The 17,659-nt window shown below is 44.3% G+C and overlaps 1 protein-coding gene across 2 annotated transcripts in view; it reads left to right on the top strand.

Annotated features, from left to right (window-relative positions):
- Positions 1-17,659, top strand: part of LOC116295944 (E3 ubiquitin-protein ligase ubr3) — a 49,176-nt gene that overhangs the window by 11,271 nt on the left and 20,246 nt on the right. For both annotated transcript variants that reach the window (XM_089027278.1, XM_089027277.1), the window contains 10 exons: positions 11,992-12,081; positions 12,201-12,329; positions 12,942-13,134; positions 13,577-13,664; positions 14,211-14,268; positions 14,590-14,656; positions 15,367-15,463; positions 15,885-16,032; positions 16,318-16,416; positions 17,303-17,393. In XM_089027278.1, the coding sequence (XP_088883404.1) occupies positions 11,992-12,081; positions 12,201-12,329; positions 12,942-13,134; positions 13,577-13,664; positions 14,211-14,268; positions 14,590-14,656; positions 15,367-15,463; positions 15,885-16,032; positions 16,318-16,416; positions 17,303-17,393 (1,060 nt within the window). The remainder of the gene's footprint in view (positions 1-11,991; positions 12,082-12,200; positions 12,330-12,941; positions 13,135-13,576; positions 13,665-14,210; positions 14,269-14,589; positions 14,657-15,366; positions 15,464-15,884; positions 16,033-16,317; positions 16,417-17,302; positions 17,394-17,659) is intronic.

Raw genomic sequence — 17,659 nt, 5'->3', positions numbered from 1 at the left:
CGGGTACCGACGTTCAACTGCAGAACGCAGTAACGCACGATAAAGCCTGGGTACCCATAGAAAAGGTGGAAAGAATTACCTCCCACCCAGACTGGCGCTTAGGTTATTGCATGACAGTCCACAGCGCGCAAGGGCTTACCATAAAAGAAACCTTATGGATCATAGACCAGCGGCTGTGTTGGAGTAATTTGATATACACCGCCGTAAGCCGCGTGGAGTATGCCAAACAGCTGAAAAGAGCCTGGGGTCCGCAAATGCGTTACGATAAGACACCGGAAAACATAGCCGAAGAAAACATTGCTAAGAAACTCCTTCGCTACAAAAGACACGACGAAGAAAAAAAATATGACGTTCGACCTATGCGTGGACGACGTCTATAAGAAAGGGGCAAGGTGTGCCAAATGTAACATACCTCTACTATGGAGGTTTGACCCAAATGACGATCAGCAGTTCTCCGTGGATCGTATCAACAACAAGCGCGGCCATTGTAGAGGCAACGTAAGGTTGACATGCCTAGAGTGTAATCGGGCGCGTGGTGCTGCGCTACTTTGAGTCTTTGGGGACTATGAGCAGCTCTTCCTTGACGAATCCGCGACTTGGGCCATTTAGGTAATACAACACGGGTTGCCCTTCCTTGGTGACGGACTTCGAAATCTCATACGTTTCCAAAGACCAGTTAGGATCCGTGGCTCTCTTACTGCCGCCTTCGAGTTCCCCCGGCTGATAGAGGTATCTGACCACTATGTCGCGGGGTAGCTTTTTTTCCTTCAGTCCGACCGCCCTTGAGCTTCTGACGTAGGACTTGTGTTCCACGTGTTTCTTTTTTATGGCATCCTTGGGTTTCATTCCCGTAGCCCTGGCCGCCTCGTTGTTCAAAGCCGCGACGACCTGGGGGAGCCTCTGAGTCCATTCCCTGTTGCGTTTGGAGGGATCTTCCAGCTCTTTCCAATACTGGTACCCAAAGAGGCGCTCGGCCAAGGTCTTATTGAATCTTTCGACGATGCTCTGACCCCTGTGGTACTCAGCTTCGGCTCTCCTAATCTTGGTGCTGTGGTCTTTCAGGGTCTTGGTAACCACGCCCATGAACTCTGTCCCCGCATCCACTTGCAGCAGCTTAGGCCATTTCAAGACGCGCTTATAAATCCTACCTAGGGCTTCTGCGACTTCCCCAGAATCCTTGCTGGTTATGGGTTCGGCGTCTTTGTATCTGCTTGCGATATCAACTACGGTCAAAGCGTACCTATAGGTCTTTTTTCTCACCTTATCGTGCGGTAAGAAAAGCAAATCCGCCTGATGAACTTCATTAGGGGTATTTACGGTGAAGCTGGGCCTGGGAACGTACTTAGGCACGGGAAGATAGACCTGCCAGAGGGTTTGTTTTCTTAACCAGTTCTTAGCCGTTTCTTCTGATACCCTGGCCGCAGTCGCGAGTTTCTTAATAGCTGACGCTCCTTTCCAATAGCCTTCGGGCCCATAGTAAATCCTTTTAAGTTTGTCCTCTACGCGGCCCATTATATGAATTCCAGGACGAGATTGATCTTACGTCCGTTGAAGTCCACCGTCTCTCCGTCCACTTTAATGGTGATGTTTATGCTTTCTACCAAATTAGACAAATCATAGCACAAAGAAATGGGAGTGTATTCTACTGGGTCAAATGGATTACCTTTGGGCAGAAACTTGGACATAAGAGAAGACTTTTCTCCATTGTTGTAACTATTGACCAAGTCGCAATAGACTTCGTAAGAGGATGCGACTTTCCACTTCACATCATATGTATTACCGCTATTTATCGTGGTACTAGTAAGGCCCAGGAGTTCTACCAATGAACTGTCCTTTAAATTAGCGCTTCCACTATTTTTCTTGAATTTCATTTCATGGGGTAATCCTGTGGTAAGAGTATATCCATGCTTTGCTAGCTCCTTAGCCAGTGTTATAGGGGTGTAATGGGAATCTGGCAACTTTGGTTTGGTGGAAGTCACAACGACAAAGCCGCCAATCAAATTATACCAAGAATTGTACAAAGAGCAACTAACCAGCCGAACCTTATGGGCTTTGATAGGAGGATTTAAATACGTGGTAAAGTCATTCTTGTCGCTTTCCAAAAAAACGATCATTATATTAGATACGCCAAAGCCACGCCTCCGGCCAGCCCTGCGACTCCTACAAAGACCAACTCATTGTCTTTTTGTTTCTTAGAAGGCTGGTAGTAATTCTTAAACTGAGGCTTTCTTAACCTAAAGTCGGGGTGTGCTTGCGCATAGAGCTTAAAGGCGTAGTCTGTATTTTCGAAGTTCTTATCCGCCTGCATTTTTTTGGTAGTTCTTGTCCAACCAATCCCTGTAAGCTTGTCTTTTTTCATTCCAAGCTGCCACGTCTCGCTGATATTTCTCCAGCGCTAAGTCGTGCCTCTTCCTTTCGGCGGCTAAATCTCCGCTGCGATTGCCTCTAACTAATCTATCCAAATACTGACCACCATAATTAGCTCCAGTGAATGCTAAAGCTGCAATAACTCCACCTGCGACCACGCTAGCCATATATATTACACCGTAGGGAGGTACTTTTCCTTCCGTAGGTAATCCTTTACCATGATAGCCCCGCCTACGGCAGCGGTCATCTTAGCAAAATTAGCGAAGCTCTTGCTTGGGTCTTCAGTAAAGTCTTCTTTGAGTACTTTCTTACCTACCCAACCAATACCCGCAACGATGGAAGTAATAATGGCTGCTTCTTCAACAGTTTTCAATTACGCGGTTGACATTATATTACAAAGCGAGAAGGTTATTACTCCATTTCAGGGATTTTGCTCCTTCTCACGGGCGGCTCCGTAGGCGTGTAATGCGCTGGCTCCAATTTCGCCCCTGGCTTTGCTGCCCGCCATTGTAAGTAGAGGCTACCTGCTGCTATAGCAACTCCTAACGCGCCGATGACGTACCCAGGATTAATAAAGGATTCCTCTTCTTTCTCTTCCACCTTTTCCTCTTTCTTTGCTTTGTTCTTCCTGTTCATCTCTGCGAGCTTCTTCCCCGCCGCGACTCTGCCTGGAGATTTAGCCTTGGTAATCTTTTGCTCATCTTGGGGCTGCTCCTCTACCTTCGACTCTGGTTTACTCATTTATATCTAAGGACTTGAAGGACTTGATAAGTAACTTAATAGGACCTGAGCAAGTACTTAAGGACGACTTGACTAAGTACTTGAGGCGACTTGATCAGGTACCTCAGCAAGTGCCGCCTGGAAGACCTTTTCGACTTCTCTGTCCTTCTTGAAGTCTTTCCAAGATGTCGTAAGTTCCTTCAAGTCGACGTGCTGAGCTACGTGAAGTGCCGCAGAGGCGACTGCCATTAACTTACCGCACTTCAAAGACAACCACCCACAGGTTATCTTAAGTTCTTGGGTGATGACATAGTCCTCGCTTATGTCCTTCCGCAGTTGCTCCACGTCGTCTATAGGCAGCGCAAGTCCAAGCAATTTAGTCGCAAGTCGAATAGCGGAGTCTGCTACGGCGTCCGTGGTCTTACTTGCAAGGGCGGCCTCGTACCTCTTATGGAACTTCTTAACTTCCTCTTCTGACAACTTATTAACTTGCTCATGGGTAAGTTCCTTGCCTATCATTTCTTTGCACTTCCCAGAAGACACAAGGATGTTGAGTTGTTCCTTGAGGTTACTTTCATCTAGCTGTGTGGGGACTTCATCTAAGAGCTGCTCAATATCCATATATGTTAATGGAATACGGAAACCTCAAAGAGAAGATCATTTTGGAATGTTGGTGCGTTTTTAAATGCCGCATGTATTCGTGTAACTGTTCCTTGCTTATCTCGCCGCCGTAGTCGCTTAAGATGGTTTCCAGGTCAGACTTGCTCGGAGTATAAAATACGACAAGTGAACCTATGTTTTCCCTGAAGGGCTTAGAGACGCTGGTAAGCTGCTGCGAGAGCAACCAAACGCTGATATTGTCGTGTCTGCCGCTGAAAGCGAGTTTAACGAGCTCTGACGTGCGTCTCTTTACGTCATCCCCACAGGCAATGTCATCCAGTATGAGGAGTGTCTGTGTATCCTTAGGGAATTGCTTGTGCCAAAACTTAAGATGCCCAGATAACTCGTTAGGGTCTAAGATATGCACAAAGAAGTCGTCGTCTTTCACTCCTATGCCCGTCCAGGTGCGGTTATTCACGTAGGTGGGGCATGATAGCACTATGTAGTCAAAGCGGTATCTAAAGGGTCCTAATAGCTGCTCCACGATGAATTGGGTCTTTCCGCAGCCGGTGGGTCCTACTATCAGAGCGTTACAAGGCATGTGATTCGGGTTCATTTATATCCCTTCTCTCGAAGGGAACTTGTTCCCTGATATATATGGAAGGTGCCTACACACCGGTGGAAGCAGTGCAAAGAATTGTCGCCGACGCAAAAGATAAAAGAGACACCATAGAAATGCAAAGGGAGGAGATAGACCGGTTAAAAGAGCGCGTGCAGGAGTTGTACGATGAAATGTGCGGCCTGAAGCGTGCAGAACGGTTTGGCGCGCTGATAACGATGGCAACGTGGGCTAAGGAGTCCGTTAAGGACTTCATGCGATATCCCCTGTAGAATGTTGACAATAAGGTTAAATCTTTGTTAAGGACTTCATGCGATATCCCCTGTAGAATGTTGACGTTTAGGTTAAATCTTTGTTAAGGATGCCTGGAAACTATTTCAAAGAGTGTCTCAGAATGTTGACAATAAGGTTAAATCTTTGTTAAGGATGCCTGGAAACTATTCCAAAAAATGCCTCAGAATGTTGACAATAAGGTTAAATCTTTGTTAAGGATGTTAAATGGAGGCTAAGATATTGTTAAGTATATATGGACTGCTTGTTGTGTAAGAAGGTGTTCAGCACCAAACAAAGACTGCAATACCATGTTCGGCATGGAGTTTGCACGAAGAAGCCAATTAGTAAGGTTTGTAAGGATTGCGGTAAGGAATTCAGCACCGTTCAAAAGATGCAACAACATCAGGATAAACGCATTTGTGGGCTTTGTAAGGACTGTAATAAGGAATTCCACAACCCCTTCGAAATGCAGCAGCATCTGAAAAGGGGCGTCTGTAATCGAACCAGACAGTGTAGTTTCTGTAATAAGATACTTAGTAGTCGTCAACGTTTACAGACGCACCGGAGAACGCATGAAGTGAATTATAGGTTTCTCTCCCGCGTTTACGACTTGGAAGGCGTGGATTGCTACCAATGTGCGGATTTGATGTGTCGCTGCCCGCATAAAGAGGATTACTTAAGGAATCGCATAGATTACCATAAGAAGATAGTCCGTACTTTCCCCTCTTTTGAACGCGCCGAAGGCGTTCCGTGGACTAAAAGGGAGTATTGGAGGCAGGAGTGCGATCGTTGTGGTTGTGTTAGAGAAGAGGAACATATCTTCAACTGTCTTAACAAAGATTTAACCTTATTGTCAACATTCTGAGACACTCTTTGAAATAGTTTCCGGGGTGTCTTAACAAAGATTTAACCTAAACGTCAACATTCTGAGACACTCTTTGAAATAGTTTCCGGGGTGTCTTAACAAAGATTTAACCTTATTGTCAACATTCTGAGACACTCTTTGAAATACATGATACGCAATAGCATTTCTTGGGGCCTTTAATAGTAAAGCAGGGTTTGTGCAAAGAGTCTCAAATCCTGATCTTATTTTTCTTGTTGTTTGTTAGGGATCAACAATACCTCAACAAATCAACAATAAAAATAAGGACCCTTTTTTAAAGGGCATTCCTAATCACCCTTTCAATATATGGACTGTATTACGTGCGAACTACCAGCTGATTGCATCGTTACGACGACCCCAAAACCGCGTAAAAAATACACCTGCCTTCATTGCGGCAAGGTATTCCCCGAAGGATCCTTTGTGGGGCATTGGTGCTCCGCGGATCCTAAAGCGCAGCGGACTTTAGCAGACGCGCTAGTAAGCTGAGGAACGAAGCTTAGCTATGCAGAGGACTCTCAGGCTCATACTTGACTACGTCAAATACCCACCTGCCATCCTTTTTACCATGACTCATAACATAGGTAACATCCTGCCCTTCGATGGCGTACCTTATCCTATCGGGCGCCCAAAGGGTGTATATTCTTTTTTTATTCTTTAAGACCAAGCGCAGGCGGTCGATGTCTTCAAAGACCACGTAATTCTTTATCTCGTAAATCTCCCCTACGGTCAAATCGCGCCAGTGCGTTTGTATGAACTTTAACTCGTTAAATTTGTCCTTATCCATTATACCTATGGAATATCCTTAAATGCGTTCCCAGAGTCTGCGCGCTTTTAAAGCGCTTACGGCACCACCTACATGGCAGGCGAAGTCCTTGTGCATACTCCGTGATCTCCCTGCAAATGACATCGTAGTCGTTGCCAATTATTACCTTATAGCCGTTTTCTTTGTACCTCTGCAACAGGCGGTGTTGGTCCTCAGATAATACCCCATTGCCTTTAGGAGTCTTCAGCTCTACGCAGAAACCGCGGTATCGCACGTGCGCGTTCAAGATCAAGAGGTCGGGCTGACCACGTTGATATCCTTTTTGCCAGCACTTTATACGTTTGCCGTCCGAATCCTGCAGTTCACCTAGACCAGGGGTCACGAGCATTTGGGGGTAAAACCTGCGGATGTAGTCCACTACCTTCTTATGCAGGTCAAACTCATTTTCGATCTTAAAGACCAACTTGTTTGGACCGTCAAACCGCTTTTCTATTGCATATCGACCGTCCTTACGCAGCGCGGGTAGGACTTCCTCAAAGACCCAATCCTGAAATGCTTCTGCCTTTGGCATCTTTGAACTACATATTAATTGATAAAACCCAGGTTCGGATATGAACACGGAATGTGGGTGAATAGTAGAAGGGACGCGATTCGTTACCCTTAACTCGCTCAGCCTTTTCTTGTGTTTTTCAGAGACGTGGTCACTTATAGCTTTTTTGGTGTTTTCGTATCCTAACGCAGCTGCCACTTCCTTTGCTTTGAAGTAAGGCTTGTCGCCTTGCACTATGCATTGCAGTTTGGTTTCGTTGTTTTGAAATACGCGCAACATGGTATATTAGACAAATATTTCAATAGGCGACGCTCTTTAGCTGATTCATTTCCACGCTTAGTTGCGCGTCAGACACCACGAAGACGTAGCAGTTTATCTTGTCACCGTCGCCCGCGGAGGCATTCTTGGTGCGCTTGATCTCCAATGTTATGCCATCCTGCGTATTTACTAGACGTAAACCCTGACCATGTAGGTCTTCGTCGTTAATGGTGCGCATATCGATCCATAACGCATATTTATCCTTAAAGAATTCCTCAGGGCTAATTTGGTCGCCAAACTTACGCTTTGCCTCTCTGTACACGTACACCTCTAGAAGATCTAGAGGTGCGCCTTGCGGAATTACAGGCACAAAAGGAAAACCTGGAAAAGGAGTTGGGCCTTACCACCAAGGAAAAGGTAAAAAGAGCCCTTTTGAAGTATGGTATTCCGCTGGCATTTGCGATCGCTATTTCGAGCGTAGTAGGAGTTATCCTATCCGCGCTTAAGGCTACAGGCGCGGGCGTAAAGAAATTAGGCAATGGACTAACGGGCTTGGGAAAAAAGATGGCAGCCGGTCTTCCTGGGCTGCTGGGTTCGGTTGTTTCCTTGGCACTTAGGGCCGGCGGCGAACTGTTGAAGTTCGTGGGCAACAACATTTGGATCTTGGTCGTCGCTATTGGAGTGGTACTCTTGAAGAAGATGAAGGGTTAATCTTGTCCTTGTATATTATGTCAGGCTTATCGTCGTCGGGTGCCCGAGGCATCCTCGACTTGGGATAAGTAAAGATAGTATTAGCCCCGCCTTGGTAATGCGGAACTAGCGGTATGGCAGTCATGGTGCTAATGGTTCTATGATTGTAAGCATCATTAGGGTTATTGGCGCGCCCGTCCATGCTATTTATGTAGGCCACACCACTACTACCTTTACCGTCGGGGTAAATCTGTAACTTAGCATACTTACAATTAACCACCATTTGAAACGTGACCGCGTGAAACGACTCGCCGCTAAATGGATATGGTTGCACCGTAAAATGAGTAGGCCTCCGAACATTAGTTAACGTTCTAAGGGGCGTTAAAGGTTCATTATTCTCGTCAATCAGCCTAAATCCTATAATACAGGCATACGCTTGGACAGCGTTAATGCTACAAATAATCAATGCAAGACCACCAACTTCAACCCACATTCCGACGTCGCACCAGGCGCGATCATCGTAAGTTTCATCCTTCAAGTGATAAACGTAATGGGTTTCCTTCCGATGTGGATTCATATATTTAAAGGCTAAGCACCGTAAGAGTGCTGATGGTTGCGTGGTTATAAGGCTGATCTCTTTGATCCTCTATGCTATTCACGCAAACGCTCCCACTGTCGTCTACGCGTATTTGTAGCTTTACCTTTCCATGACAGTCGGTAACCATATGAAAAGTCCAAGTCGTAAGATTCTCAGCGCTATTCGTCGGTGGTTCTACGGAGAAATGTACAGGCTCCCTGTTGTTCGTCTTCGCACGCATGGGCCGTAATACTCCATTCTCATCTAGAAACCTAAAGCCCACGTTGGCATGGCTGCTCGTGCCAATGCAAATACTACAAAGGATTAACTTCTTTCCCGAGTAGTTCAAGTCTACAGACATGCCCGTGACATCAACCCAAGCCGCCTGGGTGTATTTTTTCTCGCCTGTGTAAGTCGTATAGACACAATCTACTCCAGCTACGTAGGGGTTGTTCATCGCCATATATAATAACTCAGACCAACACCCACGACTGCTAGGCCGGCTTTTAGTAAGTTATGGTCATATTCCTCTTCTTTTTTAGGCGCTCGGTATACTTCTTTTGTTAGCTGCACTTTCTTAGGTGGTCGCGTATGGTGCACTTTTTTAGGCTGTTCAACAAAGTGCCTTCTAAGAGTGTCAGAGTTCACGTCATTCACCCCAAACTTCATATCCTTAGTAGCTCGTTGAAGTTTGTTGTAGTATCCTACTACAGAACCAGTATTTATAGATAAATTACTAGGCATTAACCAACAACCCGGGGCTACGGCATAGTCCAGTCGGGCCTTAGAATTTTGTATAGCTAGTTGGTAACGCTGTACGCCCTTGCTAATGTCGCCCTCCAAGATTGAACTTTCGAATAGAATCAAAGCTTCGGCTCGCGTCTCTTCTGCGGCGCCGGTATCTCCAATTATACTCGATCGGGTATTTACTTGGGCTCCAAGGATAGAATACACGTAAGCTTCTATGCTGCGGTTCAAACGGGCAAGGCCGGCTTTGGTTAGTCCTTTACCTTCTGGGGGTATGAAATTAAAGTATTGCTTCATTTGCTCGTCGTTGGTAATCTTAATAATCAGCGGGTTAGCCCCGGCATACTTACCACCCTCGTCTTTGAACAAAGGCCCGTCTCTAACTTCCTTAGTGGTTTTGGCATTTGGTTCAAAGAAGGTGCTACTGTCGTGAGTTTCCTTATGATATCCCGTGTTCCACCGTAGCCGCAATGCATGAACTTCCTTATCACTTAGCACATGCCCGCCAATCCCCCAATAAGCCCAAATGTGCCCCAAACCATTGTTAGCACCCGCGGTACACCTGAAATCCTTCCCTACAACACCAAACTCCTTACAAAGTCGGTCGTAAGCAGGAACGTTGTATTTATTATCTCTTGGATAAAACGCGGCATCTCCCGGCAACGCAGTAACGCCCATCTCATGCAGTATTCTTCTAACCGTGAAGTGGAAGTAAAACATGAATATTGAATTCTTCATCAAGTTCGCGCTTACACCGCAGCCGCTGGTGGCGCACCAAACTGCAAAGTTCAACTGCTGCGGCCAATAACGCATGTTAGGACCACTTAACCATTCATGAGATTCCTTAGCGGTGGTATGATTAATGGGTACGTCTTTGAAGATATCTCGCACCTTTAACGGAAAGGAATGATTGTTAGAGACCCGCATGTTCAACGTTAAGTCAAGGCTTGGGTGTTTATCGAATGACACCGCGGGTATCGAATAAGTACTGGTACCCAGCAATAATTCCTTTGACCAACCGGGTTCAACATGCGTTGGCGCTGGCGTTGGCTTATGCATTGGCGAATGCTTCAGTTGATCGTCTATTTGATTAACCAGCGTAGGCTTCAAATCCTCGTTGCTGTACATCCTGGAGCCGTTGAAGTAAATCCCATCGGGTCTCCTTTCGAACTTACTAGCATCCGCGTGCGGAAACATCTTCCTGAAGGCCCTCCAGTTCCAGTAATCCCGGTTGTCGTGATGTGGCTGCTCCTCAATATCATTCCCAAAAGCGTCGTACATTAGTATATAATGGATGTTATACCATCAGCACCTCCACTTTATCCTGAACTTCCTAAGGAGGGCCCCAACGAATTAAATGCCGAGAACTTTCGTTTAAACAAGGCGAACTTAATCCTGGCTTACTTAGAGGGGCAAACAAAACACTATGAGGAGGTCAGGAAAAAGTATGCTAGAGCCCGAAGCATACTACATAAAATCGCGATAACTTCCGGCTCCATGTCCGTGGCGTTAACAGGCACCGGCATTGCTACCTCACTCACCGGACCTGGAATAGTCGTTGGCGTTCCTTTGGCCAGCGTTGGAGCCGTCTGCGGCATCGTTTCCGCTGTTACGACAGGCATTATAAAGCAATTGTCCGGTAAGATATCCAAACACGACACTCACATAGCCCTAGCAAGAGCAAAGGCTAACACCATCGCCGACATGGTGTCTCAGGCTCTGCGGGACCGCAAAATCAACGACGTGGAGTTCTCTTTGATCCTCGCGGAGGAAAAGAAATACGGGGAGTTAAAGTCGGGTAATAAAAAAACCATCGTAAAAGATCTTTCCGAGGAATCTCGCAAAAAGATCTACCAGGAGGCAAAAGAGGAGCTACAAAGAAAACTCGCTCAGTAGACATTTGCTTTGAAAAAAGCGTAGGTGGATTTCGGCTGCACATTTCATCTTCTCGGAATCCATTCTAACAGCGGGTGGTTGGGGTCTATTTTGTAAAATATTTCGTAAATTACGTCAGGGTAATAAGGAATATCCTTATCCAGCCGACAAAACATCCACTCGGCTTTTGTCATATCAGAAACCTCGGGAATAGACTTACCGGTAATTTCAGACAAGAGATAAGGAATAGCTTTGTAATATTTCCCTAGCTTTAATTTTTTCAGTGTTTTCCGTAGACTTTGCGGGGTTGGCTCTTCTAAGTGGTCTATGATTTTCTTCTTTACTTCGTTGTCTAAATATACCGGTCGATAACCTTGGATATGACTCATCCAGTCCCTAAAGTATTTTATTCTTTTGTATGGGGTCTTCTTACGACCTCCATTGGCGTAATACTGCTCTCTGGTAGCATTTGGTACGGCATTGCGAATATTCTTACCACACTCGTAACACTGTGCTGACGTGTCGTCTTCTATTTGCATTTTCTTGCCACAACACCAAAGGGGTTCTGGCTTAGGTATGTTAACTTTGGGTCTTAGACAAATTATACAGATGCCGTTAACATACTTCTTACATTCGTGCATCGTATATTTATAAGATATTTTTTACCTCCGTTTGCGGTACCCAACATAGCAGCAGTAAGGGACTTTTCGCGATGCCACCCGATCGCGCAAGACCCCCTGTAGGGCCTCGTAAGTGCGGGTTATACCCGTGTCATTTTTGGGAGTGTGCCGGCGATTCGCGTGTCCCCCTTACTGCTGCTTCTGTTGCTAGGGCATCTGTCTAGAATATTGAGTATTGTCTTGGTAACATCATGACAGACGTTTTTTTGAGATACATGTAGTGGACATCCAAGCTACATAGACTACATTGCATCATATTCATGTAACTTAGCAAAGGCCAATTTTAATAAATTATTTAGACATTCAATATTCTATACCTCTAAAATCCACATCCATCCACAACTTACCTGTAGTGACGCTAATGCTGTCTGACTGTGTGTCGTTTTCAGGCCATGTCTCATTTCAAAATGCCGTTAGAAGAGATTGTTCCTTCACAGACGTTACTTGCACAAATGGCTGAGCATTTGCTACAGATCCAGGTTTGTATCCTAGATACAATAAATTTTAAGCAGTGATGGATCTACTTGGTGTTGGGAGGCATGTCATCCCACTTCCCAAAGTTATAGATCTGCCACTAATAGGAATTATGTTTTAACAGGCAGCTGTATGTGAAATTAGAATTGGAAGATGGGTCAGAAATGGTAGTCAGATTCGCAGTCAAATGCGTCTCTATGCAGAATGCCATTTTTGCAATTCAATGATTGATCTGGACATATTCTTGCTTCAGGTATTGTTATTGCCTTGAAATGATACTAATTTTTCAAGCAGAGGCTTTGCATCATCTATCATCACTTGATCATAGCCATGGCAGAAGGCAGGTCTAAACTAATTTGCGTAATTACATGAGAGAAAATTCAGTTTCCCAGGGGAATGAGTAAATAGTTGTGCCTCCTGTCATGGCTGCCATCATGTGATGGTGCAAAGCCTCCTTTTACACCTTTTTGCACAATACATTACATGTACTCACCTCTTACATGTACACTCTGGAGTCTGGTTCAATTTCTTGACTTGGCTAGCCTTTGAGTGAAGTTTGTTGGAACTCTCTATTGATTAGAGAGTTTCTCTCTCAGTTGTTTAGTTTCATTTCAACTCCATATAGCCCAATAGTATAATTCCAATTTGATCTGCGAGTTAGCCATGCCCTGATTTAGATCAGCCCAAGTGCTTTGGTGCACTCTGGTTGGCTCTGCTAAAATTGTATGCCTAGAACTAGAAAATGTCCATGAGTTTGCCTGTCATGGTGTTGGAACCTGATAAAATTTTCCAGACTTTTGTTGTACAGTACTGTATTATCTGTATTTATAAAAGTACCTTATTTGAAATTTTCGTACAATTGAAGATCTGTGCAGCTTTTCTGGATCCTGACTACCTCCTGGATGCCATATTAGAAAGATTTGGTATAAAACACTGGTTTCATTTTGGTCCTCTCAATGTTCCTACTCCATCTTGTTTCGATATGGATACCGACATGTCCATGGTGGAGGGCGCTCTTTGTCTGATTCTAAACTTACTGAGCTCAAGGCTTCACTTAGGTAAGGAATGCTGTCAAAAAAGGCTTTCGTCACGCTTGAGTTGTAACAACAGGGGGGGAAATAATTAAGCAAACGTGCAAACGTGATGAGGGGCAGGCTCTAAGGTCCCGGCAAACGGTTTAGTTCTTCTTATAAAGAGATAAATTACCTTCTACAGTGGTTAGATACAGCACCCCTTATTAAGTGGATGCCCTTTATTAAGTGGACATTAGCCCGGGTTCCGTAAACAAAATTCTCCCATATTTACTGTGAAACGAACCACTCAACGGACACTTTTATTAAGCGGGAACCAACACTTAAATACGAGCCTAAGTTAAGCAGATACTAGACAAGGTCCCAAGGGTGTTCGCTTAAAAAGGTACCTTCGTAGCCAGTATGTTTTGTTTTACAGTATGTTAGTTTTAAAGTTTGTTAGAAAGTATGCTTTGCTTTGCTTTCAAAGGACTAAGCCACCAAGAGGTAATTCGTCAAGAAATGGTTGCGCTCTTGTGCATAGGAGACAGAACACACAGTCAACTTGTTGAACTCATATCCTTTATTTTAGCAATCTGACTGTACTTATTGTAGCAATTGTCGTATTCTTATTAAGACCCAATATATATCAATCAATGCATCCTTTACGACAATCAAGATTATTGAAACTGAGTTCCAGATATGCTTTCCCTACTCCTTAGTTGTGTGTTGACGTGTCGGTCATAGCGGGGGCAAGGTAACATTTCCCGCAAATACACAAGCATCCTCACTTCATCTTTTATAACTTTTTGCCATATTCAACGATTGCTCATCCGAACCCCTTCACCTCTTGCTATACACCTGCTGCTCCATGATAATTAGTCTTCTAATTTGTCCGACAGTTCTATAGGCCTGCCACATTTAACTCTGAAGTGGCATCTGATTATTGTACTTAAAACCGGTATTTCTCAATAACACTCGCGAAATCGTCTTGGCGACAAAGTAGGTTTTGTTGGACGTCAATTAAGGCGATGGGCCGGAATAATCTGTGAAGGAAGATACAATTGCAAGTTTAAAAAAATGTCTTCTGCAATGTTAAATTTGTTTCTTAACTGTGTGAACATTCCTGACAAGCCTGGCCAGACACACAAGATTCAGGAGTTTGAAGAATCTCTGGCAGAGGTAAAAAAAACTAGATACACCAATGAATTACCTAGATAGCATAATATTATATGATTCAGAATGTTTGGAACTGGTCAAGAGTGCCGTAGTGGTGATGTGCACTCTGGGCACCCTCATCTTGGTTTCAAACCAGTCCTGAAGTCGGCATTGGAGAGCAGTGTTCCTTGGTTCTCTCCCTTGATTCAAGGGTTTCTTCTGAATTCTCAGTTTTCCCCCCATCCATAGCATAGTTCTAACAACAAATTCAATCTATGGCCCCTGACTAAGATCATTCCAGGGATAATTTCACCATTCACCGACATGGCTATTGTTTTCTTTCAGATTGCAGTTTACAAAGCACCAGCTTTTGAGAATGGATGGATGCAGCAAGGAAAATATGCCCCTAAAGGTAAATACATTGTAACAATACTGTTCTGTGTCATTCAGAGTGCCAGTATAATGAAATGTGTCTTTCAATTGATAGACTTCATTTATCAAAGCATGTCATATGATTAACCAGACCATAGAGGCTTTGCGCCATCACTTGATGGCAGCCATGATAGGAGGCTGGGACAATGGAATCTGGTCTATTCTAATTTACATGAGGAAGAATTCAGTTCCTCAGAAAATAAAAAGACTCTATTTACGTACTTTACATGTACATACCTCTGGTCATATAAAAAGCATTCATACCAGGCTACAAGGACATTGTTCTTGCTAGGTACCACAAACCTCGTCAAATTGCAGTTCGATGTTGTGATGCGTTTTCAGTCAAGCTTTCGACATTTAGCATAGTATCATAACGAAGTTGTTGCTGGAAGAGCCGCGATATAAAATTTCATTGATGCTGAGTGTTTGTCAGTGTTTGCGGGCCTGTTTCTGGGCCTAATCCCTAGCGGTTAGCGGTAAACCTGATGACCTGAAGGTCTCTAATGCTTCGAGTTTGACCAGGGAACCGATATGAATGGGAAGTGATTAATTGTTGTGCCTTATGTATGGCTGTCATCACGCGATGGTGTAAAGCCTGTATTACCATGATTTCTAAGTCAAGAGAGAGGGTATATTGGATTCTTCGGTTTTTGCTAAGCTCTTCCTGCTTATGTTTTTTTTACTTTTCAGACATAGTGTGGGAACAAAAATTTGATCCCGTACAAGTGTTTCATCGTGCAATGCAACGTCAGGATATACAGTCAGCAATGAACAGATACTCTGCTTTGTAAGTCATGGAAGCATTATCCATCTGTAATTTCTGGATTTCTTCCTTCCTTCCTTCCTTCCTTCCTTCCTTCCTTCCTTCCTTCCTTCCTTCCTTCCTTCCTTCCTTCCTTCCTTCCTTCCTTCCTTCCTCCCTTCTCCCTTCCTCCCTTCCTCCCTTCCTCCCTCCTTCCTCTCTCCCTCCCTCCCTCCCTCCCTCTCTTCCTCCCTCCCTCTCTTTCTAAGCCATCCATCCATTATTTTATTTTACCATTCTAGTCATCCATCAAAAATTCTTTCTTCCGTCGATTCAATCATTCAGTTATTCATTCATTTCTCCACATCTATTCATTTCGCCATCCACTAACTGTTTATCTCTCTTTTGTCCCTCGTATTTTCGTTCAAATATTACGTTTCCGAAGTAACAAAGTATTTCCTTTCAGCATAAGCAAGACAACTCAAGCGAGCAGCAGCAGTAATCTCTGGCCGCCGTTCAAGCCCCTTCGTCCTCTTCCCAAAGGCAGCGAAGGAATACTAAGGATGCTCCAATGCAAAACGATGCATGGCATGCTTTACTACATCTTTTTTCAGGTACAGTATGCCAACATCTCTAACATTTCGCTGTCATTACTGGGTTTCAATCAGCTAATAAGTCTTTGAATCTCATTGTCTTCTCCAAATGGTGGTCAAACACTGACCATCATGTGCTGTCGACCAAAAATAATTTTATTGAAGACTATCGATTCAGGACATTCCGCACGAGACAGAAAATGTCGTCAAGTAAAACAGCAATACTGTGCTCCTAAAGGGCAACTCAACAACTTTCTCTCTCTCTGCCGGGGTCTTTAAGAAACGTTCTCATGTTTTCATCCACAGGCTGCCCAAGAAAATAGCAACATTTCTGATTCTTTACTCTATACAGCTGTACACTTGACGAGTTTGGCGCTGGAAACACCGGTTCCTCCACCATCTAAGGTAAAATAGCACAAAAACTGCACAAACTCTTAACGCTTTGGGGGTTGGGCAGCGTAGGAAGTATGTCATTATCATCATCATCATCATCATCACTACCAACACCATCATCATCATCACATAACCACTAACATCATCATCATCACCACCACCATCATCATCATCACCATCACATCATCACGTCATCATCACCACCTCCACCACCATCATCATCATCACATCATCATCATCATAACCACCACCACTATCATCATCGCCATCATCACCACCACCTCCATCACCATCATCATCACCATCTTCACCATCAACGTCATCATCATGAGCACCACCACCACCATTACCGTCATCATCACCACCCTGTGTTTTATCAAAGCTTTTTAATATTCTCCATAGATAAGGGTAGCATGGGTGGCGTTCGCGGCTAACGCGTCGTCTTTCACCACTGTGAGTCCAACGGGTCGGGTCGCTGGTTCGAGCCCTGCGGTCGCCACATGTGAATTGAGTTTGTTTGATGTGTTGTTCTCTCCTATGCTACGAGGGTTTTCTCCGGGTTCTCCGGTTTCCTCCCTCCGTAAAAATCAACATGTGAGTTGAGCGTTGTGTGCATAGAATATTAAATGTAGTGGTAGTGCGTGTGAGCGAAAAGTGTCCCCAATTAGTGCGAAAAGCGCTAGAACGACTAGACACTTAAATAAAGTGATTTATTTATTTTATTTATAGACCTTCTGAAAATTCGCTTGAATGGCCCAAAACAGTTGTTTCGAGTTAAGGAGGGACTTAAAAAAATACAGTTAACGTCTGAACACACCTCGACTTGCGGCTATTGGTTTGGTTTGTCACTCAAGCGAAGTAGGGAAAGGTCTATTGTGCAAACCTCATCTTTCTTTAGGGCTTGAAACCAAACATAATACTTGACATGGAGTGTGAAGATGTTGGATGCCAGATTGCTTCACGTTGTATTGACCATCTAGAGACGTATGGTAGGTACTCCATATGTAGTCCATTCTTTGCTTAGCAACTAAATGATAATGAACAATGGACTACTTCAACGATACGGTGGCCATCTTGGATCGCAAGGCACTAAGGGGGCGTCTATGTATATTTTTACAGCCAGCTTAGACGACACATCTATTACCTTTACCCACGAAAGAAAGACGAACACTCAAAACTATATAGTGAACCCTTGTTCTGGGAGACAAGGCAATAGGTCGTCTTTTCTTATGCAACAACAACAACAACAAAAAAA

The sequence above is a fragment of the Actinia tenebrosa genome, unplaced genomic scaffold (assembly GCF_029948245.1).
Source record: "Actinia tenebrosa isolate PJP-AT-01 unplaced genomic scaffold, QUT_ActTen_1.0 PGA_scaffold11__36_contigs__length_13525064, whole genome shotgun sequence".
Classification (NCBI taxonomy): Eukaryota; Metazoa; Cnidaria; class Anthozoa; order Actiniaria; family Actiniidae; genus Actinia; species Actinia tenebrosa.
The sequence above is the reverse complement of the archived record's forward strand: the minus strand, read 5'-3'. Positions and strand labels throughout refer to the sequence as shown.